The 21,368-nt window shown below is 32.2% G+C and overlaps 1 protein-coding gene across 1 annotated transcript in view; it reads right to left on the bottom strand.

The window, feature by feature from the left end:
* The window catches only part of LOC106785242 (nuclear anchorage protein 1-like), a 70,373-nt gene that overhangs the window by 15,087 nt on the left and 33,918 nt on the right, over positions 1-21,368 (bottom strand). Inside the window, exons 19-33 of the mRNA XM_014745524.1 lie at positions 18,594-18,722; positions 18,331-18,436; positions 15,107-15,124; positions 13,537-13,761; positions 13,239-13,399; positions 12,915-13,126; positions 12,523-12,727; positions 9,740-9,929; positions 9,455-9,590; positions 9,034-9,364; positions 8,716-8,919; positions 7,106-7,347; positions 6,970-7,024; positions 6,308-6,535; positions 2-4,666 (exon numbers count right to left, since the gene is read on the bottom strand). Coding sequence (XP_014601010.1) covers positions 2-4,666; positions 6,308-6,535; positions 6,970-7,024; positions 7,106-7,347; positions 8,716-8,919; positions 9,034-9,364; positions 9,455-9,590; positions 9,740-9,929; positions 12,523-12,727; positions 12,915-13,126; positions 13,239-13,399; positions 13,537-13,761; positions 15,107-15,124; positions 18,331-18,436; positions 18,594-18,722 — 7,107 coding nt within the window. The remainder of the gene's footprint in view (position 1; positions 4,667-6,307; positions 6,536-6,969; positions 7,025-7,105; positions 7,348-8,715; positions 8,920-9,033; positions 9,365-9,454; positions 9,591-9,739; positions 9,930-12,522; positions 12,728-12,914; positions 13,127-13,238; positions 13,400-13,536; positions 13,762-15,106; positions 15,125-18,330; positions 18,437-18,593; positions 18,723-21,368) is intronic.

Genomic DNA, 21,368 nt, shown 5'->3' with positions numbered 1-21,368 from the left:
GCATCTTCTTTAGCACGTGCCTCTTCTTCTGCAGCTTCGGCTTTTGTCTTGTCCAAAAACTCCTTAACATCTGCAGAAACATCTTCAGCTGAATGCTTGGCTCCTTTAAAAATACCCGAGAAAAATCCAGACGTCTTGTCTTTAACTTTTTTAGCTTCTTTCGCAGTTTTATCTTTAGCTGATTTTGTTGCGTCCGCAACAGTATCAACACCAGTGGAAAGTGTACCTTTCACAGCTTCAGCATCTTGTTTTAATTCTTTTGCTGCTGCATCTTTCGCATGTTTAGCACCATCAGCAACTTCGTGTGCTGCAGTTTCTATCTTAACAGCAGCTGCTTTACCACCAGAGATTATTTTTTCGCCTGCATCGGTAGCTGCAGTAGCTGTTTTTTCTTTTCCATCTTTTATGACTTCTACTGTTTTCTCCGTTATATCCTTAACTTTTTCCTTTGATTTATCTTTTACATCCTTTGCACCAGTTACCACTTTTTCCGTAACGTCACTCGCTTTACTTGCTGCTTTTCCTGTAGCATCTGTAACAGTGGTCACAATTTTCTCTTTGATATCTTGCGTTGTAGTTACAGTTTTATCTTTTGCACCTTTAACACTGGCCACTGTTTTTTCTTTCGCATCTTGCACTTTTTCGGCTGTTTTATCTTTTAGATCTTTAACTTCAGTCTTGGCTTTATCCTTAGCATCATCTACAGATTTTGCAGCTTTAGCAGCTGCTTCTTTTGCACGCGCTTTTTCTTCTTCGGCTTCATCTTTAGTCTTATCCAAAAACTGTTGAACATCATCGGAAGCATCATCAAACGAGCTCTTCGATCCCCAGAAAATACTTGAGAAAAATCCAGATGTTTTATCTTTAGCTTTTTTAACTTCTTTCTCAGATTTATCTTTCGCTGATTTTGTTGCGTCTACAACAGTATCAACACCAGTGGAAAGTGTACTTTTCACAGCTTCAGCATCTTCTTTCAATTCTTTTGCTGCTGCATCTTTCGCATGTTTGGCACCATCAGCAACTCCGTGTGCTGCAGTTTCTACCTTAACAGCAGCTGCTTTCCCACCAGAGATCATTTTTTCGCCTGCATCCGTAGCTGCAGCAGCTGTTTTTTCTTTTCCATCTTTGATGACTTCTGCTGTTTTCTCCGTCATATCCTTCACTTTTTCCTTTGATTTATCTTTTGCATCCTTTGCACCAGTTACTACTTTTTCGGTAACGTCACTTGCTTTACTTGCTGCTTTTCCTGTAGCATCTGTAACACTGGTCACAATTTTCTCTTTGATATCTTGCGTTGTAGTTACAGTTTTATCTTTTGCATCTTTAACACTGGCCACTGTTTTTTCTTTCGCATCTTGCACTTTTTCTGCAGTTTTATCTTTTAGATCTTTAACTTCAGTCTTGGCTTTATCTTTAGCATCATCTACAGATTTTGCAGCTTTAGCAGCTGCTTCTTTTGCACGCGCTTCTTCTTCGGCTGCTTCGGCTTTGGTTTCATCTAAAAATTCTTTGAAATCACCAGAGACATCTTCTACCGCATGCTTGGCTCCTTTGAATATTCCCGAGAAGAATCCAGTTGTTTTTTCTTTAGCTTTCTTCGTTTCTTTTGCAGCCTTATCTTTACCTGACTGAGTGGCATCCACAACAGCTTCAGCACCAGTTGTAACTACTCCCTTTACAGCTTTAACATCTTCTTTTAGTTCTTTTGCTGCAGCATCTTTTGCGTCTTTTGCACTATCTGAAACTCCGCGAGCTGTGGTTTCTATTTTATCAGCGGCTGTCTTTCCACTAGAAACGATTTTGTCTTTAACTTCTGCAACAGCTGAAGCACTCTTATCTTCAACATCTTTTACACCAGCTACTGTTTTCTTGGTGAGGTCTTTGGCTCCTTTCACTGTTTTGTCTTTTACATCCTTTACTCCAGCTACTACTTTCTCGGAGACATCCTGTGCTCCAGTTACTGCTTTGTCTTTCGTATCTTTTGTGATGGTCACTATTTTTTCCTTGGTTTCCTGTGTCACTGCAACAGTCTTATCTTTAGTATCTTTTACACCAGCAGTTATTTTCTCCTTTGCATCGTCTACTTTTGCTACTGTCTTATCTTTCAGATCTTTAACGCCAGTCACAAGTTTATCCTTTGCATCATCGGTAGATTTTACAGCTTGTGCAGCTGCTTCTTTTGCACCAGCCTCTTTTTCTGCTACCTCGGTTTTCGTTTCTTCTACGAAATCTTTAACATCATCGGATACGTCATCAACCGTTTGCTTAGTTCCCTTGAAAATACCTGAGAAAAATCCCGATGTTTTATCCTTTGCCTTTTTGCTTTCTTTTGCAATTTTATCTTTCGCTGATTGTGCACCATCCACAGCAGCACCAGCACCAGCAGTAAGCGCATCCTTAACAGCTTTAGTATCTTCTTTCAGTTCTTTTGCTACAGTATCTTTTACATCTTTTATACCGTTTACAACTTTTTGAGCTGTAGTATCTGCTTTATCACCGGGTACCTTTTCGATTGGTGGAGTTTGTTCTTTAATCTTATCGTCTTGACTTTGTGGTGAAATTATATGCGATTGTTGATAACCACTGATTAATCCAGCAGTATTTCGCGTGTCTTCCAAAAACTTGGCTGTTGTTTCTTTGAAATCACTTTGCGGTACCTCAGGCGGCAAACTTTTTTCTTTGGATTTGCTTCGAGAGCCACGTTGCAATCTGGGACTTCTGAACATTCCAAAAATTCCACCACTTTTTTCTTTGCTACCTTCATCTCCTGATCCAGATTCCTGGCTCTCTTCTTCCTTTTGGATCGATGGTTTGCTCGACCGTTCCATAGTTTTGACGTCTGCATTATAAGAATCTTCATCTGTGCTTTCAAACGATCTCTCCTTCGAAGTGCTACGATCTCTCGATCTCTTTTTAGACTTGAGTTTAGGACTTTTAAATATGCCAAAGAAGTTACCTTTCTCCTTGCTCTCTTCTGCAGTTTCTTTATCAGTTTTTTTATCTGGCGATAGAGTTTGTTCGGGTGTAAATTTATCTGTTACATCGTACGAATGTCTACTAACTTTGTCTACTGGTACATCAAAGCTATCGTAAATAGGAGCACTGAACGTAGCTACTGGACTTGTTGCAATAGGTTTTTTATCATCCGTCTTGTAACTCGTATAAATAGCATCCTCGTCAGCAATTTTACGCGTTTCCTCGAGGAATTTTTCAGTCGTAGATTTAAGCTCCTCGTCGCTATAATCAACCGACGAATCTTTTACTACTTTACTTGTTTTTTTATCTTTCAATTTCGGACTTCTAAATATACCGAATATACCACCGCGTTCTTTACCAGTCGTATCTGTCTCGGTATCATCTTTATCTTCTTTCTTCGGTGATTCCTTAGTGTCAGATTTAGGAATATTTTCCTGTTTAATCGGACTACTCTTAGACGTTATTTCGAGATTCTTGTTATCTTCTCGCTCGATCTTTTTACCTATTCCATCAACAGAATCTATTGTCTGATCTGGTTTCATCGTTGACGTTCCATTAACCTGTTCTTTTTTCGTTCCTACAATCGTAATTTTTTCTTTTACTCCTGACACTACTTGTGGCTTAGTAGTATGAACTTCGATTGATGATTTGTCCTTCTTATCTTCTACGGGAACTGTTACTGATCCATTTTTTTCGGTTGATTCTGGTAATGCATGTAAGATAGCAGCAGTATTTTTAGCATCCTCCAGTAAATTTATAGTTGTTAATTTGATGTCAGATAAGACAGTTACTGTCTCTTTCTTTGATGGAGATGTTTTATCGTGAGATGTAGTTACAAGTTTTGATACTGTCTCAGATACCGGGAGAGTTTTGTTTTCCTCATCTCCGCTATCAAAAGACGTATCTTTCGAATCTTTGGATTTTCCTTTTTTCAATTTGGGACTTTTAAAAATACCCGAAAATATACCACCGCTTTTATCTTTCACCTTTGTCGACGTATCTGTTGTTTCTTCTTCGAGATTCTTCGTAGGATATTGTGCATCGTATACATCCTTATACGCGGAATGACGTTTATCGGCAATTGATTTTCCATCTTGTTCCACTTTACTTTTACTCGGAATATCCGTTTCGATTTTGGTTTTCATTTCTGTCGTTTTAATTTTAATATCGGTATCTTTCGTAGGTTGCGATGTCCCTTTGATATCACCTAACGAGAACTTTTCATCAACTTCTTTACCTTCCTTGGACATCTTCTCCTTTTCGCTAACTTCTGCTTTACTATGAGGTAAGATGATAGAATCTGTGGAAGTTACTGTAACTATCGGGGGTTTGATATCTTTTATAACGGTAATCTGTCTAACAACTGGTTGTTCTATTACTACTGTATCCTTCTTTAAAATGCCCGCTTGTTTTGGGATAGGAGGAATTTGCTTTTTAGGATCCCTTTTCCCGCCTTGTGCTCGTTCTTGTTTGATTATAAGTGGTTCTATGTCGTCTCTAACTTTTGGTTGTAGAATAATACCTAACTCAGCATCCCTAAATAGATCTGAACTTTGAACTATCTCTTTGTTAAATGATGTTTGCCCTACAGCACCTCTCACCTTCTCACTGTCCCGCATATCATCATAAACCACCGACCACCCTTCCTTCGCTAACTTCTCCTTTTCTTTCTCTGCATCAGCTATTACACCTGTTAATTAAGTATTATATAATTTAGCCATCTGTAAACGTAACATATTAAAGGGAACACATTTTATTCGTTCATATTGCGTCATCATTAGTGTAAGCCGGCTCGTTCGTCATTGTTCTTTGATTGGAGCAGAGGTTAGATTTGCCGCGTGGATTGTGCGTAGAGTGTATGTGCTGTGGAGCAGCCATCCTTCAACTAATAACATTACAACTACTTCTTAATAAATAATTGATTATTCATTACTCTCTCTCTCTCATCATTTCTGATATAATAAATACTTATGCATTCTTGTATGATCGATAAATGTAAATGTACGATGTAATAACCATTGTGTTTTGTGTATTTTTTGTAAAAAAACTATCATTATACTCTTCAACGCTAAATAAAACACAAATATTAAATATAAATAATATATATAACTCGGGATTATTCGTTTGCTAAACGATTAACAACGCTACTATCTACTTGATTTTGCATCTACTATTACTTTATACTAATAAATAACTATATCTATTTATTATAATAATCTATATATTATAAAGACGGCTGCTCCGTGCGCCCACACAACAAGGCCACACACACATTTTGGCTGTTCATGCATCGCCAAATAATTGTAGCATAATCTTTGCTGAAACAAATTGCTAGGAATGTGTTGAAGACTAGAGAAAATGTATTAGCGAAATGATTAAATGGATTATGTTAAAAAATCGTATATGTCATATACGATATACACATATATGAAATGTCGATCGAGAAAGGCAAATTAAATAAATCATTACTTATTAAGAGAGATAAGCAAGCTGAAATATGAAGATATCCACAGCGGCGTCCGGAACCTGTGAGTAAAATTAAAAAGACAAGATGGTAACCGTTTTAAGTGCATTAGAAACGCGAATGTATCAGCGCGTTTTGTACATATTTAAATATAAATTGTTTTATTATTTGAATGATATAAGAGATAATATTCAAATTTATGTTATTCGTCTACATTGACGTATGAAAAAATTAAATTTTCACTTAAAAAGCAGACAAATTGTATTCTTTTCAAAATATCTATTACGATCATACAATATAAAAACATAATCCGTTATGAGAGATGGCACCATTCGTAGATAGGAATTAAAGAAAATTGAGAATATATCTTTCATTCTCATTACACAGAAAATAATAAAACGATGACGTGCTCTATTCAGTGCGTTAAAAGTGTCGATATACGTATTGTGTTTTTTTTTCATTTAATTATTTATTATTAAAAATTAATATTAGCTATTAAAAAATTGGATTATTATTTATATATTTACAAATGAATATGTATAGTTGTGCAGTTAAAAACTTTGATTATATATATACATACCAGAAATATTTGTATATATTAATAATCTATTTTTTGAAAATAGTATAAATAGTTAATAAAATAAATCGATACTTTAGAAAGAAGCGTGCGTTACCGTATTGGGCTGAGCATGCTGCGAAAGTTTGAATGAAATAAGTAGGTGCTGCTCATCGATAGCTTGTCTCGTATCCTTTTTTAATTATAATATTATCCTTTTTTTTTTTTTTGCAGAGAGAGATATAAAGCACGGCCCCCCGGCCCCTCAACCCACCAGTTTTATAAAATAATATATACACCAAGTCACTTACCAGAAACTATTTTATTAGCGTCGGCAATCACCCTTTGTCGTTTAATTTCTTCGTCGTCGAGCTCGTCGCGTAACTTTTTACTCATCGTGTCGGTAACGTGACATTTATGTTCTATGAATTCGGCCATCACATCTCCCAATTCTTTTTCATCGCTTGCATATTTATCTTTGATGGGGGTCGAGGTTCCGTTGAATACAGTGCCATTAGCGATTGTGACATGCTGCTTGGCTGTTAAGTGCGGAGAAACGTGTTGTGAACGAAGAGCCGAAATATAAAGTGTTGAAATATATGTTTTTTTTTTTGTTAAATATGACGTGTGATTCATCATTAGCTAAGTGATGCATATTAAACAATGAAAAGATGTAACACGAAATCATGATTAAAATTACTATTGCTTAGCGTGCATATATTATATTGTTTTTATAATCACTATTATATTACTTTGAAAACACAAAAATTCAGATCTTTTTCACTATACTATTATTCTTAAATAATCATTGAAAAAAAAAAAATGCATAACGTAATATTTCTAATAACAAAAAGAGAAACAAATGTGTATAATATAATCACAGATATATACTGTAATGAAATTTATAATTATAAAAATAGATATGATTTCTTTGAAACACTTTCGGTATCACTATTAATAAATTTTCACTTACATCGTTTATCCTGCAAATGACTGGTATTACTAAGCTCTTCTACGGATTCAGATTCCTGAAATTGAATCATATATGATTATAATATGTTTGATACATTGCAATGGTATGCATGGATTGTATAGATAATATTGTATACCTTCATTCTATCTGGTTCCTCATAATCAGGATCCATTTTTGGATCCATGGTTGCATCACGTCGAAGAGATGTGTCTCTGGAAGGTCCCAACTCCTCTTTCAAGGAGTCGAAACCTGGCTGATCTAACCGAACCCTTGCTACTGCTTTTTCGACATCGTCAGTTATAAGTTCTACGTTAAATATACATTTTTTTACAATATCTTCTCGGCCAATCTTCTGGAGTGCCTTTTCTAAAGTATTACCTATAAAAAGAATGATATTTATGTAGGATCACGGGGTTCGAAGCTCCGTCATCTTAATATAGATCATGTTTGCGCGTTCGTATGAGATTGCAAACAAACAAAAAAATAAGGATCAAAGTTTATCGAAAAAAGAGTCTCGTAGCTAAACGGAAAGCAGAAAGTAATTAATTGAGTGATTACTTTCTTTTTTTTTCTTTTTTTTATCGTTTAAATTAAGCTCATATATGATTCCGTTAGAATTTCTTCAACTTATTCTTTCGAGATCTACGTTTGTATTATATTATATGACATGCATGCGTATATATATATATATATTATTTACTATAAGTATAACTACGTAATAATTATTTATAGCACAATGTAATAATACGAAAAAAATTCCACGAAATAAATAATAAGTACACAAGTATAATATATGTTTAGTATTTAGAAATTTTTTTTTTTCTAAGTCACTCACTGTATATTTATATCTATATGAATATTTATATTTAAGAAATCATTTTCTATATGCAACGGTAATTATATTTAAAAATGTTCTTTTCAAGCAAACGCACTTATAAAAATAATTCGTTCGTTAATATTCGTTGACATATTACTCCATTTATAAAACATACCTGAAATTTTGGAACTGTGATGACATATCGAAGGCTTTTTATGAAATATTATTAAAAGTTCGCTAGTATATAAATTCGTCGTTGAATTTTGATACTCTTGATACAAAGATAAGTGCATCTTCGTTTTGAATTAATAATCAAAAATGTATATCATAGAAAAATTATTTATTATTAAATCACTGCACTCTCTCTCTCTCTCTCTTTTTCTCTTTTTTTTTCGCACGATATCACTGACGTTAAAGTAAAAGAAAAAAGAAAAAAAAAAGAGGATCTATAAAATTATTACGAGCTGCTTGATATAAATTCTCAAGGAGAGAACCGACAAACAGGAAATAACAAACACGAGTAAATTTGACCGTATCCTTCAGACAATACTGCGCGACTGTTTGTCGTTCCACTGATTGCTGAGACGTTTTGCGTACTTCGTCAGAATAAGATGGAATCATTATAGTAGTGGGAAAGAGAAAGAAAGAAATAGAAAGAGAGTTGTGAGTTATGTCAGGAATAATAATGTAGCATGAGATCATCAACAACATTACGATCGAGATTCCACACGTCTGAGTCAATCGCAGTGAGCAAATCTTGTTTTCTTGACCTTGCGTGATGAAGCACGCTTTGACGATTATGGTATAATTATGATGTATCGTACTAATATAAATTTAATTCGTTTGGCGCCTATTTATATAAGTTCTATCATATATATATATATCTATAATAGAAGCTACGATAATAATTAAAATATATTTCAACTTACCCGTCGCCTTATTCCCATTACTTTGCCAAAGTTTGAACATCGCTGCCGCTTGTTGTGCTGGCTTATCAGGATAATTCTGTTTTATCAAGGATACATCGTTCGGAGCAATGTTAAGTTCTTCTGCTAATGGTTCCCAGTCCTTGCCTAATAAATTTGCTATATCCCTTAAACGTATGGTTGCTCTATGTATAGCATCCGGTCGACCTAAAAGTAAATGAATTACAAGATCTCAATTAAATACTTAACTGGTAGTTCAAAATATAATCCTATATAATCACAATAATAATAATAATAAAATGATCAATAATTGTTACATACTGATTCCACCGTCTCGTAGAAAACTATAATTTTTCGATAATTCAAGTAAATCCAATTCTGAGACTGCAGGCTCTGGCGAAATCTTTTCAGGTAATAAAATATTCAATGTACATATTGGCGTTTGCGGTACCTCGCCTTTAGGAACCTTAGGCTCACTCATAAACATTATTCGACCCATCATATCTACCGCATCTGGATCTTTTATTCGCGCAGTAAACGGTACTCTATTTTCTTTAAACGCTCTGAATGGTAATTGAAGTTGTTCGCCACTTTTTAATACTGGTACGAGATTACCCGTAAATTCCATGTATTGAGTTTTGCCTTCTAACACCTGCACAACGTACACAATGTAACAAATTCGAATTACGTTACTTATTTTTATATTAATACAAAATTTACACACACACATATACACACTTACTTCAACATCTCTACTCTTCGCAACTTCGGTAAAATGTTCTTGATGTTCAAGAGTTTTATCCTCTTTGTCATCGGTCATACAAAATACGCGTATCCTGGCCTCCAAAGGATCTATACGTTTGGCGAATACTACGAATCTATAAATAATATTAAAATATCGATTTATTAAATTTATAAGAGGAAAAAAAAACCCTCCCCAAAGAGAAAAGAAATATATTCCTAAAGGGAAAGATAATTATTTTGCAAAATATTTCTTGTTACCGTTCAGTATAATTGTCAAACGTACTTAGCCATAAATGGTACATGAGTAGCATGGGTATATAGTTCTGTAGCCATTTTGGTTGCTTCCGAAATATTTCGGCAGTCCATTAGCCAAAAACGAGCAGATACCGTGGTTGTAAAAGAGACACAATCCTTGACGAAAGTTAACGGCGTCGAACCTGTGACATCCTCCCAGACTGCCCGAGACTGACCCCCTGAACGACATACATGTCAAGTCCAATAATATTATTAAAATATGTCCGTACTAAAAATGTTCAATAACAGTAGTGAAAAGTGTGTTTTTTTGAATCCGGTGCGACCGAAATTAATTACAGTCTCGAATAAATGTGAAGAGAATTAAAGTAATCATTTTTATAATATTTAAATCGTTTTTTTTTCTCTTTTTTTTTTTAATGATCATGAGTGCAAATATATGTTGATTTCATTAGCAAATAGAAAGGACGGGAGGATGCTTGACGTAATCATTCTCGTTTTAATATGAATATGAATAACGATTTTTAGAAATGTTATTTTTCTTTATAAAAAAGATATGATGAAATATTTTAGACGTAGATATGCTTGTATATATATATATATATATATATATATTTGTATATATACACACACACACACACACACACACATATACTCATGGAATTGGGTAAAAAATAGAAATTCACTAAAACCTGAAAATACATACTAATTACAAATATAATATACGTATAATGATGTTTATAAAAATTTAATGAACGTTTTGTATTTAACATCGGTCTCTAGAAATGTGTATAGCGTGCTATGGATTATTATGTACACAAGACAAGTATAATGAATATAAAAAAAGCTTCGTTATTTGCATATTTTTATACGCACCAATTGAGAGAAGATATTTATAAATACCTAGATAAAAAGCAACACGGGTGTACTCTGATCTCGGAAGATATTATGTATTTCAAACAAAACATAACAAAAATATTAGCGAATGTAGTTGAAATCATTGAAAGAATATAACGTGATAATTAAATCAAATTAATATATTTGAAAAATGAGAGAAAAAAAGAAACAGAAAAATGATGTGACGTAAATCTGTGATATTTGTTGAACAACTACGAAGCCCCGGATTGAAAATGTTAACGAAACAAAAATGTGGCTGTGCGCATGTAATAATTTAAAGTAAAAAAGAAATTTAAAAAAATGCGATATTTTGCAATACTTCTTCGTCGTTAGAATAAATTCTAACGTCGAGAATTGTACTTTCTCGATTTCAGATAAGTACGTGTATATTACATTAAGCACAATGTCGATTAGATAATAAAATTTGATATAGAATGAAAGCTTGATATATTGAAGCAATTACCATTCAATTGAATGTGCTGAAATAAAAACTTTTAATTTGACGCTTACGATGAGCTAAGTAATAAAACTTTTGATCTACTTTTAATTAATAATCCATACCTAAATGACTCAATCCTAACAATATGCAAGCATTAACAATGAATCACAACAAGATATGTATACAACAATGGTACTCAACGAAATGTTTCTATGGAACATGCAGCTACCATCTCCCTTTTAAATCTCTATCCGAAGGTCTTCGGGATACTGCCACTGATAACGAGAAAACTTGAAACGATGCATACACTTTCAATAAAAAGATTATAAATTACAGTCGAAAATAATTCACTTGGCTGACACTTACTCGATAGACAAGATCTTCCTCGACCCTTCAGTATCGATTTTCCTTTTTTTAAAAAGAGAAAAATTGTTTACGTGTCTGATTTTTATGCAACTAGGAAGAAGAAAAAAAAACTAATTTTTGCAAGCTATTATATGAACTAATCGTAAAAATAAATAATAAAACCATTATCTATATCGTGTAATAGTTATCACATTCCACAAATGAAAGACCTTTTCTTTTTTCTTTCTTTTTTTTTTACATATAGTTCTGTTCGTTTTCCTTCTTTAATGTGTAATCGATATATTTAAAGAGATCAAAACCCTTCATCATTTGTGCATCTCTAATATTGAAATAGATTATATAAATAATAATACAATATTTATAGAAACAATTATCTCGCCCGATACCAAAGGGTAAACCGCAGTCAGTGTTTATCAGCTACAGATAAATTATAAAAAAAAATTACTCAGTCAGTAAAAAAAAAAAAGAAAACAGTATCAAGAAAAAAATAAATAAATAAAGAAGTAAAATATATATATATATATTTATATATGTATATATATATATTGCGATCGCAAATATGAAAACGACATAAGTATATAAGTTAGATATGCGTAGCTACAAATACACACAAAAGAGACTATTATAAAAATATAACACTTAAATATCGCAAATGTTATTACATGTGTGTATAGTATCAAAATAAAAAACCGATAGCATGCCGCGCAGTCCCGACGACCTGAGAACAGACGAGATTGCCTACCGACGTTGTCATCATGCCTAACTAAACTACAAATTGATTTACTCGAATGCTTAAAAAATCTGACAAGATATATAATATATATAAATAAATAAATAAATAAATAAATAAATATATATATATATANATATGGTTGCCAACCGTTAGCTAAATAAAAAAATAACAATTACAAGTTGTTAAAAATAAATATATATATATATATATATATATATATATATATATGTATATATGTATATATATATATATATTATATATATATTTTTATGACACCCAAATTGATTGCGACAGAACGATTTTTCAACAATTTATCGGTAAGAGATTTTCCAGTAAGACGGTACGCTGCTCTACAATATTACGCGCAAGCATATATTACCAGTTATGCTGCACAGGAGCCTTAGGGTCGGTGCATCCCCCGAGTATTGATTAATCATGCCTTTATTAGCTGCTTGTGGAACCGGTATGGTCAAAGTTATCGGCTTATGGAACTTTCGTCGTCGTGGTTCTACCGTAACTATGGGCGATACTGCAACTCGATTACCTAGTAGTTTAGCTACTAGTTCAGCTGGTATCGGATGGGCCTGAAGATAAATTTAAACGTCAATATATCATCAATTTAAATAAACAATATTTTTTATTATATATTCTACATAGATAATATATTATTTATTCGAATAATTATAATAAGACGATAAATATAATAATCGATTTTATAATAGTACAATTAATTGTATAGAAAATATAATAGTTGACTTTTATATAACATACCTGTAAGCCAACTCTAATCTTCTTGGTCAAAGCTGCAGGTGGGAATACAGCTTGAACCTGAGGAACAGCCGATGAAGATACGGTACCACCTTCCGGTCCAACAGCGTGTACTTCTTGCCTGATGCGAGAAACAACCGCGAAATAATGTGGAAAATCAGCGGTAAGTATCCTTACGATACGCGACGTTTGAAGATCCTCTAGCTGGCTTAATTCTAAGATTACGGGAAAAAAGATGAAGTGTGTAACAATATTTAAAAGAAAAAAAAAAAGGAAAATGATCATTGCTGAAAAAACAATCGTTTAAATAAAATGAAACATATATACCTTCTCCTTCAAAGCTCTCGTTAAGAACATCCTGTACAGCCTCCTCGCTAGCCTCCAGGGTATGTTCGCGCCAAGTTTCTCCGTTGTCCGAACGCAAAATAACTATTTCTCGTTCCTTCCCTCTTAATGATGCAAAATGTGGCACTTCGATGATGACAGGTCTGGATTTCAAAAAAAAAAAAACAAAAAATAAAACAATCAATTAAAAATATATTTCTCTCTATTTCGTTTATAAATAATATTTTATATGTAATATAATAATATGTGTTAATTTGATATTACCTAAATTTGAACTTACCCTAAAAATTTCGCACCGACTGGCCCAAGTTCCAAGATACGACTGGCCAAAGCCTCGCCTTCCATTAAGGGAGGCGGATTGGTCAATTTATCTCTCCTTAGGTATCTGCAGGTTACTCTCATCGGCATTGCCGCTTTACGTGGGGGGACGATAACGCGAACTCCGCTGTGTCTACATCCCCTCATTGCACCACCCCTCGCGTCGACCAGGAAAGAAACCAGGAAGCTATCGTAGTAGATTAATTTTATGAAAAACTCATAATGATAATTAACTGCGAACAGTTGATTTGCTGATCAATACTATTATACATTGATACGATATATAAATTTGTAAAAAGAAAAAAAAAAAGAGAATAAAATATAAATTAAACATTTTGCTTTTTTTTCTTTTTTCTTTTCTTTTTGATAAACGTATGAAACCGCAATCGATGTTTCGTTCGTTCCTTTTCATCTTGATGAAACCTTTTTAAATCATTTTTCAAGTTATATTCCATTTAAGTATGAAAATATCTTAATTAATTAATAATAATAAATACTTATATATTTAAATTGAATATCGGTTAATTTCATTTTCCATTCGATATCCGTGTTGACTTATTATTATAATAATTATTTTTCATAGCCAAGTCGCATCGTACGCCAAGCGTGTGATAATGTGAAAGATTTAAGTATGCATCGCCAGAATGATACTATGAATCGCAAAGCAAAAAATGAATCAATATTTCAATAGTATAGATTAAACACATTTGAAGTATATTTGAATATAAATTAAAAAACATTGAAAATAATTTCCGTCCGTGTCTTACGTATGTATTGATCTTATTATGGAATGGTTTATTTTTTGACAGAATTTGATTCTAATCGATAAAAGTGAATAATAATTACGACATTTAATAATAACGACAAGGATAAGCTATATAAACGAGAAGCTAAGCACTCTACTGCAATTCTTGATTAAATTTTTTATTTTTTTTATTTGTATGTTCGTTTGTTTGTTTTTGTTTTTAGTAAACGAAGCTGTAAGCCGAACTGTATGATCACATCAAAGAACTATGTGAAAACATCGAAAAGGTCAATTGTTAAAAAACCAACGAAAGAAAAAAAAATCCATTTTGAAAGTATATATATATAATATAATATAATATAATATAATATAATATAATATAATATAATACATTCTCCAACAATTTGTGTTCGTGTGCGAATGACTAATAAAATTCTAAAGAAGATTGCATTTTAATGAAACTTATGTGGTATTATAACGGTAGCTGTAGGCAAAGTTTTTACAGCGAATACATAAAATCGATATTAAAAGGATAATTCTAATAAAACTTTATTTCAACAAACCGATCGATACGATCGTAACTCGTTATTTGATATGTGTTCGCTGTTAGACGAACTATATCGATTAAAAAAAAAAATGACTAAAAGTTTTCGACTACGGGGAGAAGAATAAGGGGGTTGGTGTGCAGCAGGAATGACAAAAAAGTGTCGAACGCATGAAAGTATACAATTCAGGAGCACAACGTCTAATAGCAGAAGCTAAAAGATTCAAGAGAAGATCCACTTACTTTCTCCATTGTGGGATTCTGCGAGTAGCGCAAATTAAATAACAGAGGATCGGAAACAAAATAAAAAACGCGTTAGTATTCATTCGTTCCCATAAATATGACGGTGAATGATGCCATAAAAATAAAGAGATAGAAATAGAGAAAAGAGAGAGAGAGAGAGAGAGAGAGAGAGAGAGAGAGAGAGAGAGAAAGAGAGAAAGAGAAAGATGAGATCATGAATTATTATATTCTGCCACAACTCTTTACAGATTTTCGAAAGTATTAATAAATCAGCGGACACAGTTAGTTGAATCATTAAATAATTCCTTAAAATATTGCCAATTGATAATCGCTGATAGCTTCGAAAACCCGCAATGATCACACGCAAACCACTTTTTTTTATTAAGTACACATTGCGGAAGGGAATTAACAATAATAATTATGTATTATAGTAGAGACGCCGCGAGAGACAACACATCACTCACACTATGCGAAAAATAGACATACATTGGGACTGCAACGTAAGAGGAAGGATTTCGAAATCTGCCTGATGATATGCTGTCGATTGAAATCATTATAGAAATTGGATTCTTATATTATTAGTATATTTCAATTTATAAGAATATAAATATATTTAATATCGTATACGAGATTCTATTAATTTTTAAATAATGTATGTATAATGTTTTTTATTATTAGCAGCATAAAAGACGACAGATCTCGTTTTATGCGCATAACGTAGCTGAATAACAAAACAAAAAAAGTAATGGAATTATTTTTGTAAGATACATCCGCACGAGTAAAAACAGCCGTTGTAAAGGACTAAAATTGTCTTTCACCTAATTTCTCTTTTCGTTAAAATTCACGACGGATGAACGATTCTTCTTTTTTTTTTTTTGTAAAAAAAACTTTAGTAAAAAAAACTTTCCACGATCGTAGATGTAATTGTCTCGATGAAATAGATTTGTCATGTGCCAAGAACAAAGGATATACGCTTAATTTTTGTTCGTATTATTTTCCGTTGTAAGAAAAATTATTGAATACTTCCTTACGATCCTAATTCAATTTGAAAACATGTGCTTTATTATTTTCATCGATCGATCGATATTAACGTGCTTGATTTAATATCGATTAGAAATAATTTGATAACGAATTAGACAGTAAATTTTTTATCGGACGATATTTATTATACGTGGTATAATCTGATGATAAAAAAATTAGGAAAGGAATCGTGGACTACATCATATCAAGCACGTGATTCTAATATAATAAAAACGGAATGGTATACCTGTCCCTCTCCATTCCTTGTCCTTTTGACATGGTGCCAAGAGCAGCCAGCGATGTAATTAGGAACTCTATAGAGGCACTAATCTCGGAACAAAACCGTGTATGATTATCGACACTTGTTTTATTTCATGCACATGCTTAATGTTCTCTTATTTAAATCGTGCAGTTGAAGTTTCGTTCTTAGAAACTTTAGCGATTGACGCAACACTGCCAAACGTATTTCTTGAAACTCATAAAACTGTGCTCCATAATATTATACTCGAAACAATCACACTCAACATTTCGAAAATAGAACAATATGACGCAAGTATTTTATCCTCAGACGTTTTAAACCTACATACGAGAGAAATTTAATAGATGCGTGTTAGTTGAAAAAAAAAATATTTATATATATATATAAACGAAATGATTTAAACGTGTTATATCAAAAAAAAGAATCGTTCATCTTTGAATATATTTAAACATTTCATGCTAAATTGCTACATCGTTTAAAAACAATGCTACGAGCAAGACAAGCGGCTACATGATAACACGTATGAGAATGCAAAGGTGTAACTGAACAACTGTCTTTATTTTTGAACTATTGTAATTAATGAATTGTATATTAAAGTATCAATGAGATCGCGCGATGTTTTTGTACAGAGAAAGTGAGATGATAAATGTGAAAGAACGCAATGATTATTTTTCTATTTAACGTGTTAATGTTATACTATGCATTTTTCTTGTTTCTTTTTTCATTTATTTATAACCAAAATAATTTCTTTATTCCGATAGGATTAGTTCGAGCTTCATGTAACGAACCTTTAAACCGTTTAATAAAAATCTATCAAACATCGATAATTTAGCAAGTAATATAGGCTTGAGAGATAAATTAGAAGTAAACTAGAAGATAAATTACATAGCAACCAATAAATTTGAAGGATTAGTTACAGCAGGATACTTTCATCAACACACACCGTATCACACTATAATACACAACATTATTGTTTTTTCATAATCAACACTATTATCGTTAAGGCACGAGAGTAATAAATACGCTAAAATATATATATACGAGATGCAATATCTTATGCAGTGTACACGTTTCTGGCATCGACACTAAATATTTTATATATTAATATGTTGTCCACAAGAATATTTTGTCAATCTTACTTTTATCGTCGTGCGTAAACAACTTTTTTTAAATACACACGCGCTTCTTAAATCTTTATTTGTCTACCTATACAATTTCATGATCATGTATTTTTTTGAGAGATAAGCCGTACAATTATGAATTTTATTCGTATCATCGATATTCTCAAATTCGTCATATTATATAGAATAATATGTTAATGAATAGATTACAAACACACTTTTGACCATTAAATTGAAACTTAATAGAAGCTTAATTAGAAAGTTATAAACAAAAATATGAAACGACAACGGACCGGTGTTTGTATTTGGATATACAACATTAACATATTCAGACCTCATTATTTTACTTGAAAAATGACATTTCCTATAAACTAACAGAAGTTAATACGTGTCAAGGATGAATAGCAAAGAATTCGTGACGCATTGGGATTAAGGAAAATAAAAAAAGATATTTTAACATTCATAATGACGCGAACAGCATATTAAAATGAAATTATAATTTAAACGAAAACACTCTATTACTATGCGGTATCCAATTAGAAATCAAATCGTTGTCGTTTTATATTATTGTTTTATAACGTTTTAATAAATCATTTAACATAACGTTCTGTGTGTTTTCTTATATTTTTATTCATAAAATATGATAGTAAAATTTTGAAGAAAAAACATTGTGGCACAACCTGTACGTAATCGTTAATAATAATAATAATAATAATGATACAGCTTATCGAACTCGATCGTGCTAATTCGATATTAACTAATTTTCATTAAAATGTTTGTATATAATTAAAAAAAAAATATATATGAAACAAATTGATACATACCCAACGTGAACCGGATGCCTATTGATATCTATATTGTCCGGTTTTAGAATTGCGGCATTAGAACGTTGATAGTTTTCCTTGGTGATCATTTCTGTTATCGTGGGTGCTAGAAAAAATTGTAAACCAAATGAAATGAAAAAAAAAAAAGAAAAAGAAAAGACGATAACGAAAAATTGCAGGATGTTTTCCGTTGTTAATTAAACGACTGACTAGAAGAAAAAGAAAAAAAAAGAAATAAAAGAAAAAAATTTTTTTTAACGTACCTCCAGCATGTCGATTATCTCTTTCGTCATCGGTAACATTAACGCGCATGGAATCGTCTCCCATAGATTTCATATCATCAACAGTCATGTAACGGTATTGATGTTGGTCGCTGAGCATCGGATCTTCACCTGCATAAACGAACAATGAGATCTTTATTACGGTTCACGGTATACTCGTTAATAAGTTCTTCTCGTGAAGTTAATATATGAATACAATGTGATAGATTTATAGTACCGTATGAGAATAATATTATTGATCACAATTAAATCGTATGCACTAAATATTATTAAATGTATGTTGGGGGACATTGGTTTTGATGCCTTTGCAACGGAAATAAATAATATCATTGCCAATGAAATTATTAGGAATAAGCGAAATAACAAGCAAGATTGGTAAAGGTATAATATGAAATAGCGGCGTTAAAAGGATTTTTCCTAAATAAACGTTTATCTCATCGACCATTTTATTTTTTCTAAAAAGAATAAAACAACGCGATGGGGTTTATCTTTGGTCTTCTTCATCTTCGTCTTCGTCTTCTTCTTCTTCTTTCTCTTCTCCTTCTTCATCTTCATCTTCATTTTCCTTCTATTTATTTGTTTATCATCACCGTTCGTGATTAAGGAACTACTCAATCTCTTGTTATACATTTACACAAAGATTAAATCTCTGCCATTTAAGATACGAAACAATAAAGTACGTCATACTTCCTTAATTCGTCGTATTATCTGTCTCCGAAATCAAAAAATAAAATGCAGAATTCTGTAACTACTGTTAAAACTCATTTTTCACACTGACAATGAGAGACTGAAATCTTGCCGCATTTACGATTGCGCATTATCAGACATTTCAAGAATATAGGCCACAATTATCCAATGGATGGACAGCTCACAAATTTACCGCCCACGTCTAATAAGTTATCGGCAGATAAAAGCAAATTATTCTTCGCGCCTCTGTATATGTTAAAACATGTAAGATGTTGTAATATCTAAAAATAAAGACAAACAATATTATGTCGAGTTATTCAGAATATGAGAGGAGAGAAGAAGACCTTGAACCGTCGATGGTAGATATGCGATGATTGCTGTCAAATAATCTTCCATTTTTCTTTTTATTTCTCTCTCTCTCTCTCTCTCTCTCTCTCTCTCTCTCTCTCTCGTTTAATCTAACGAGTACAAAGATGATATAGTTCGAGTTTTTCCTTTTATTTGGAAAACGTTTTCGGATAAATATTTCGGAACCAGATGAAAATCTGAATTTTCGTCATTCCACGTATTCAGAAATGTTTAATTTTATGGTATGAACGTAACCGTAACACAGAAACGCTAATTTTATCATCGTTCAAGGACACGTAATACTGAAACAGTTCTGTTAGACGTTCTAAGACGCTTCTATCTCGACGAAAGAACCAATTTCATAAACGGTGACCTATATCTTATGGAGAGTTCGTGTTCTAATCATCTCTCGAAAGATCAGCTATATAATCGTGTCAAATCTCATTGAATAAAGAAGACTCTTCGAAGCTTCATAGGATGAAAATAGTTTAATAATAATAATAATAATAATCTACGAAAGAGATTATGACTCTTAATAGCTCGATCGTTTCTAAACGTAATAATACTTTAATCTGTAAATATAGTGTGCAATGAAAATTATTATTGACTTGTAAGAAAATTTTAAAAGTCATGGCTGGATAAATTTCTCATTGTCCCACGTTATTCCTTATGTCATTGATGCAACCGTCCGTATCATTATTATGTCGTATTCACGTAACGTACCGTATATATTCCTCTTCCTCCTATAAACTTAATTAGGTATAACAAGTTCTGCTCACTTTTACATACGTATAGAAACGATATTCATGTAAACAAGGCCGTACCTATGGGTGCACGAACTGTGCAGGAGCATAGGACCTATCAACACCATAGAGAGATTGTTTTTTTAATTATCATATAAATTAATATTTATATATATACGTATAAATATTGTTCATATTCGATTTAATTAATTAATTAACAAAGATATTATTTCATTTAAAATTTACATTTAATTTTTTATTTTTATCCTATAGTATCATCCTAACTTTTTCTAATTATTCATCCTATCTTATAATAAAAAGATCAAAGTATATACAAGTAAAAAAATATATGTAAATATATTATATACGTTTCTATCGTCATCGATATCAATGACAATTTAAACTGACACACCTTTCGTGAAATGACCGAGTGATTTTCGGTCGATGTCGCAAAGTGGCAACTATTTGATACTATAACGTTATTCGTAGTACGAGGTGGTCATGGCTTAATTTAAAACAAATTGTTTGTGTCTGTAAGATTGGCGCTACAACTTGATGTCCTTGTCTTGCGCTAGAGTTTACATTTGCAATGCAGAATGCATGTTCGCGCCATTATTACGGTATACTTCCGTTATATATATATGTACAGAATGAATATTTAACTTTTATTAATGGGCACGAGCCTTTAAAAAAAATTCATGTTGTTTCTACTATACATTAATGTTATGTAACGAATATTAAGTGATTTCGAATATGTATTTAACTAATTTCTCGTAATTTAACAATTAATTTACACGATGCGATTATTGTTGTTATTTACTGTAACAATAATTTTGTCGATTCCACTTAAAACCAGTTTTTTAATTCTCGTTACGTTTGCTTGAACAATTAAACATAAACTGGCTAGATAATAATCATTAAAAATACATCAGCCATCGATGTATCTATCGATAGAATAAAAAACATCGTTTGAATGCAA

The sequence above is a fragment of the Polistes canadensis genome, unplaced genomic scaffold (genome assembly GCF_001313835.1).
Source record: "Polistes canadensis isolate GaletaPanama2010 unplaced genomic scaffold, ASM131383v1 scaffold_47, whole genome shotgun sequence".
Classification (NCBI taxonomy): Eukaryota; Metazoa; Arthropoda; class Insecta; order Hymenoptera; family Vespidae; genus Polistes; species Polistes canadensis.
The sequence above is the reverse complement of the archived record's forward strand: the minus strand, read 5'-3'. Positions and strand labels throughout refer to the sequence as shown.